At 40.0% G+C, this 6,251-nt stretch overlaps 1 protein-coding gene across 1 annotated transcript; it reads left to right on the forward strand.

Moving 5' to 3' along the window:
* Positions 1-885: 885 nt before the first annotated feature.
* LOC100191676 (uncharacterized) lies at positions 886-5,659 on the forward strand. Its single transcript, NM_001137105.1, has 12 exons — positions 886-996; positions 1,084-1,220; positions 1,670-2,217; positions 2,337-2,444; positions 2,544-2,699; positions 3,069-3,284; positions 3,484-3,693; positions 3,801-3,938; positions 4,045-4,146; positions 4,260-4,325; positions 4,483-4,567; positions 5,098-5,659. Exons 2-12 carry the CDS (start codon positions 1,103-1,105, stop codon positions 5,193-5,195), a joined length of 1,845 nt encoding a protein of 614 aa, NP_001130577.1. The 5' UTR covers positions 886-996; positions 1,084-1,102; the 3' UTR covers positions 5,196-5,659.
* The last annotated feature ends 592 nt before the right edge of the window (positions 5,660-6,251 follow it).

The following is a 6,251-nucleotide window of genomic DNA, read 5'->3' on the forward strand; positions in this document are numbered from 1 at the left end:
ATTGGACTAATATAAAATATAATGTAGCTATGTTATGACATTCAGTAAGCTATAGTATTATAAACGTGGTTTTAAAAAACAGTGATTCCAAACCGTTCTTAAAGACCAAATATAGTATTTCGTGTCGTGCCAAAGGCCCACGTAGAGATGACAATGGGGCTCGATCCCCGATTCTCCGTGGGGAATTCTTCCATTAGAGATGGGGAAGTTCTCCGCCATAGGGATGTAAACGGGAAAAGTTCTCCGACGGATAAACGAGGACGGGGACAGAGAAGCATTTCTCATCCTCGTTCCACACAGGGACCCGTTAAATTTACACGTAATGATGTTTTATGTAATAGTTAATGATAAAAATAAATAATTACCTTGTCAAGAGATCACTCTTTGTATAAATACGTTCATTTTAATATACATATAATGATTTTTTACATCTTATGTATAAGTGACAATATTTTATATCAATAACAAAGGAAGTACATTTTAATTATAATTTAAATAAGATGGAGATCTTCGACGAGGATTTATCCTCACAGAAAACGAGGAAAAGGAAGAAATGTTCTTGTAAGGGCTAGTTTGGGAACCTTAATTTTCCAAGTGATTTCTATTTCTTATGGGAAAATGAACTAATTTCTTTTGGGAAAATAGAAATTTTATAAAAAATTGAGTTCCCAAACTAGCTTTAAACATTAATGAGGTTCTTTGTAGGAAATTTTTTCGTGGTGGACAGAGATGAGACTAAAACCTGACATAAAATTTCTAGTTGCCAACCCTAGCCACGGGTAGCCTGAGCATCTATATATCTCCCTCGCATCCCCACGGCCCCACTCATCCTATCTTCAGTCTCCTCACCGCGCGCTCTCTACCGCTTGTCCGTTTCTTCCTCTTCCGAGGTAGCAACGTGGTGAGTGAGGCAGCCGCTGCTGTGCTGCACTGCTGCTGCGGAGGCCCAAGCCGACCGGCGGAGAGCACCCGTCCTTGGGCGGCGGAGGGTGGAAGGTGGATGCTCTAAGCCCCCGCCTCTCTCTGCCGCCTTATACCCCCGCGTTTTATCCTTCTTCTAGCTTCTTCATTCACCTGTTCCAGAATAAGGCCGGGCTTGCGGATGCCGGGGTGCGGAGTAGCGGGGAGAGGTGATGTGGGGGTATCGTCGGCCGCGCGCCGCACTCCGCCACAAGGGAAGAGCCGCCCCTGCCTCTGGATGACTATCGCTCGCGGTTACGGTAAGCTTGGCTAAGATGGCACCCGAATTCATACTACTGTACCTGTATGTAGTAGCTTATGTACACACCCTTCATTTTCACTGCATATTTTAAATTCAATCATATGGCGTTGTATTATACAGGATTACCATGACCGCACTTGATATAGAGTGGCAGTACTCACGTTGCTTTAATAATGGACAAATCATTCTTAAAAGTACCCATGTACTATCTGTGACAATTCGAACAGGACATGAAGTTTTTGTACATGGAATGTGATATTAGCTGCAATTCCCAGTAGACCAGTCTAAGTTGCAGTTCACAAATCGCGAGTACATTAGCTGCAATTCCGATAAGAGCAGCCTTGCTTATGTCCCATACTCCCCTGAACACTCTGCAAGAGTGCAACAAATCATTGCTACTTTTCTACTCAAGGCATTTTCATCTGTAACGCTTTTGGTATTCTGCAGGGAGGCAACATGAGCTCAAATATTGCACATCGCCACAAAGCAAATCTCTGTTACTAGAAGCAAGATTTGGTCGACATGTTACTAGGAGCACTGCTTATCTGCTCCAAAATTCCCGGAGCACTGCAATGACAAGACTACAGAAGTCTGGGAAGTTTCTGCAACCTGTCTTGGACTCCTCAAGAAATTATTTGACTAGTACATTCTACAATGCAAGCTTGAAGAGGAGAGTTCTGTCGAGGGTTGAGTGCTTTGTGTCTTCAGATCCAATAAACAATGGTTGGTTGAAACCAAGGAGGTCAGAGAACTTCACTAGTTTGGAGAGCGCATGTGTTCAGCCAGAATACAAACTACCAGTCAGGACACGTGCTGACTGTAAAGCAGAGCAGTATGAAATAACAGGCTCACCTTTGAGCCCTTCTGATGTTCCTGCTGATGCCGTTATGATTGGAGATACAAACGAGATTTCTCCCTGGTGGCAGGAGTTTCCAAAGCGCTGGACGGTCGTTCTCCTCTGCTTCTTTGCGTTTCTTCTTTGCAATATGGACCGTGTGAGTTAGACAGTAATTCTTCTATTTTGTCTCATTTTTTCTGATAAGAACAGTTGGGTTTAAGTACATTATGCACTTCTCCTTTTCTCTTCCTGAAAACATTTGTTGATTTCTTCCAGGTCAATATGAGCATTGCAATCCTTCCAATGTCGTCAGAGTTCAGCTGGAATCCAGCAACCGTTGGTCTAATCCAATCATCTTTCTTTTGGGGTTACCTTCTCACACAGGTGCTTTGCTATTGCTTGCTGTAGTTTGTTCTGATGTAATTTTCACAGTGCATTTTGGTATGTAGTTTTTGACACCACAAATGAAAATTGCTGGTGCAGATTCTTGGAGGTATTTGGGCTGACAGGTTTGGTGGTAAGGTAGTACTAGGATTTGGGGTTGTATGGTGGTCATTTGCTACAGTTCTTACACCCCTTGCTGCCAAGATTGGTCTTCCATGCTTACTCACCATGCGTGCCTTCATGGGGATAGGCGAGGTTGATGTCTTATACTTGTCTCTACATTGCGTCCTGTAGAACTTGTGCTATTTATCCCAGGTTACAGAGGTAGATCAGCATCCATGAAAAGAAGATCTGATGATGAAAAATTCACATTATATGATAGCTTTGAAATTATACCGCGGATTAAATCAAGTGATATACCATTACAGTATCTTATCTGGCTTGATAGCATTTTTGGTGAAACTCGAGTGCTTACTGGACATGCAACTTAGTTCATTGATATTCTTGATGGTTCAGGTGTTGTTAAGGAAAAAGTTCCTAGTTGTAACAGTACAATGCTGTATCCTTTTGTTTTTGTTCCCATTTATATTATTGATTTTCTCATATATTTCTATGGTTTTACAGGGTGTTGCCATGCCTGCTATGAACAACATCCTTTCCAAATGGATCCCAGTCTCAGAGAGAAGCAGATCTCTTGCCTTGGTGTACAGTGGAATGTACCTTGGATCAGTCACCGGCCTGTCTTTGTCACCTCTGTTGATTAGCAGATTTGGCTGGCCTTCTGTCTTTTATGCATTTGGATCTCTTGGAACCGTTTGGTTTGCACTGTGGCAAAGCAAAGTAAGACCAAATCTTGCACTGATTTCTTACTTTGTGTCTCATATTCTTTGTTCCATATGGGTTTACTTAGTGAACATATGTTAATTATAAAAGGTTGCTTTAGATACCATTTTGTATTATTTGTTGCTGTATCTGCAATGCCCCATTTTTATACTCATTTTGCTTACTTAGCTGAGGGCTACTATCTACTCTTATTTAGGCACACAGCTCTCCAGATGATGATCCGGAGCTAAGTAAAGCTGAAAAGAGGCATATACTGGGTGGCAGTGCCTTAAAGGAGCCTGTCACTTCCATACCATGGAGGCTAATTCTATCAAAGGCTCCAGTGTGGGCTCTCATAATATCACATTTTTGCCATAACTGGGGAACATTCATTCTTCTAACATGGATGCCCACATACTACAATCAGGTTGCTACCATGTTATGCTGTGAAACGTTTGACTTTCCCCATTATTTAAATTATATAATGATAGCATATCATGCCATTGGTTGTGCTCCCCAAATCCTTTTATCCAGGTTTTGAAGTTCAATCTAACTGAGTCGGGGCTTCTCTGTGTCTTGCCATGGCTGACAATGGCTGTTTTTGCGAATATTGGTGGATGGATTGCTGATACTCTAGTTCAGAGAGGGGTCTCTGTAACAAACGTTCGTAAGGTAAGTTGTCTTATCCTTCAGTAATTTTGTTTCATGTGTGAATTTATAAGAATAGTTATGCTTAGAGGTACCGATCTTGAAATACTTTATAACCTCACTGATGCAGATCATGCAATCGATTGGTTTCCTTGGACCAGCCTTGTTCTTGACACTGCTGAGCAAAGTTCGGACTCCAGCCATGGCTGTGTTATGTATGGCATGCAGTCAGGTTTGATGCACTTCAGAACCAATCATATGGATTTATAAGTAGCTTCCGACACGGCAACAATTGATAACTTGTCTGTTATAAATGTCTGCTGGTTTTACTGTCCATTGTCTCAGGGTAGCGATGCTTTTTCACAGTCTGGCCTGTATTCAAATCACCAAGACATAGGACCACGTTATGCGGTAATATAATATACTCGAGTAGATCGTTGCTGATTTGATGTTCTATAGTTCACATAAGATGTTTTTAGTATTAGTGCTAGTACTGACCTTCTTTGCTTTCTTTGGGCTTATCATCATAAACAATTGCATCTAATTCATGTCTCTAAAAAAATTGCAGGGGGTACTTCTCGGACTGTCAAACACTGCTGGCGTTCTGGCAGGAGTTTTTGGTACTGCTGCCACTGGCTACATTCTTCAGAAAGGTAAGGAAGCATAAACGAACGTTTTTTTCTAGTGCTGCATTAAAGTTGTATCTTTCTGTTATTCCAAAAAAATACAACTATAAACTAAGGTTTTGTTTGGTTCTATCTAACTAAACTTTAGCTGAAAAGTATTAGCCAGCTAAATTTTAGCTAGTAGTGGGATGTTTAATTCCCTAGATAATGGATTAGCTAGTATAAATAAAAAGACATCAGTACCCTTTTGATTTGGCGTCACCAATAAAAATCATGGGTACAATCAATCATGCAGTACTAGCTGCCATTAGCTGGAGTTTGAGATAATGAGATAATAAAATCTGAACTCTAGCTTAAGTTTGTCTAGTTCATTGATTGACCTGTTTGATCGAAGATAGCTAAAGTTTAGCAGATAATAATTATCTAGGTAAAACCAAACATGACCTAAGAAACGATGGTCAGGTTAAAAAGAATACCCCGTTGTAGCATAATTATAAAGCATGTTGTATATCATTTTAACTTTCTAATAATGTTTGTTCTTATATTTTAACTCACAGGTTCTTGGGATAGTGTGTTTAAGGTGTCTGTTGTGTTGTACATAGTAGGAACGGTGGTTTGGAATGTCTTTTCAACTGGAGAGAAAATTCTCGAATAAGCTGTGGACATTCCTATATGCCACTATACGGAACTGTGTGATTTTGATGATGTCATTTTGGCAAACAAAATAAATTTTAGAAGAGATACATCTGGAAGAAAACTCCATTTTATGCAAGAGGTGTACCTGAATCTGATGTTTGGGCTATCGGAAGAACCAGATCAAATTAGGGTACTGTGTGAGGTCAAGAAGGTACACTTGGAACTTGGGAAAATTCTTGTACACAAAGCAACCGCACCAAGGGCACGTCAGATTTTTGCAGTTGTTTCTTGAGAAGTCCAGGCTTCTGTCAAGATCACCAATCCACATCTTTTTGTTTTAAAATGATTGACAGTTAAATCGTGTATCACCTTGCCTTTGCTTAAGGCGCTACAGGTACTGCCAAACTAATGTATGTGCTTTTCTTATCGAAAAACCTAAATGTATGTGCTTCAGATATCTTGAACATCTCTGCTGTTTGCGTCATTGCTACTATTGTTTCGTGTAAGCTGCATAATGATACTAAATGATGATGGTGTCATTTTTGTTTTACTTCTATTGACAGACAAAAATATCCTCACATGAAAATTAGATTGCATCATTGGTCACAAAAACAAAAAGAATAAAACATGACAAAAATCCTGACGAAACTGGCCAGCTGGCCACCTGATTCGGCCATGCCCAATTCACGATTGTTTCATCTTATATATTATATAATCTAGATTATATAATTTAGATTATAAATTATCGAGATTATAATTTATATGTAGCTGTTTGGTTGCCCTAATTATACGGATGTAGATTATTGGTCTACGAGACACAAATGCAACAATACCCTTATTCATAGTCGTCTTCTTTTTTACAATTACAACATTCTATCGAAAATAAACATGCTCTTATACTATTGTCGGTATTTCGAACCTCACTCCGACGAGTAAATTTATTGTGCGCGTTCCGAGCTTCGGACAGTATGTGCGGTGGGCGTAAGATTTATACTGGTTCAGTCAGAACGTCACTCTTAAATAAATCGGTGGCTTACGCTATCGATATCATTGATGATCAAAGCTCATAGTAGGG

This window comes from Zea mays, chromosome 3 (assembly GCF_902167145.1).
Source record: "Zea mays cultivar B73 chromosome 3, Zm-B73-REFERENCE-NAM-5.0, whole genome shotgun sequence".
NCBI lineage: Eukaryota > Viridiplantae > Streptophyta > Magnoliopsida > Poales > Poaceae > Zea > Zea mays.

Coding starts and splice junctions, on each gene's coding strand:
- LOC100191676 (NM_001137105.1), top strand. CDS start 1,103: ATGCCGGGGTGCGGAGTAGCGGGGAGAGGTGATGTGGGGGTATCGTCG. Junction 3,285..3,483: donor TTGCACTGTGGCAAAGCAAA/GTAAGACCAAAT, acceptor ACTCTTATTTAG/GCACACAGCTCTCCAGATGA. Junction 4,326..4,482: donor ACATAGGACCACGTTATGCG/GTAATATAATAT, acceptor AAAAAATTGCAG/GGGGTACTTCTCGGACTGTC.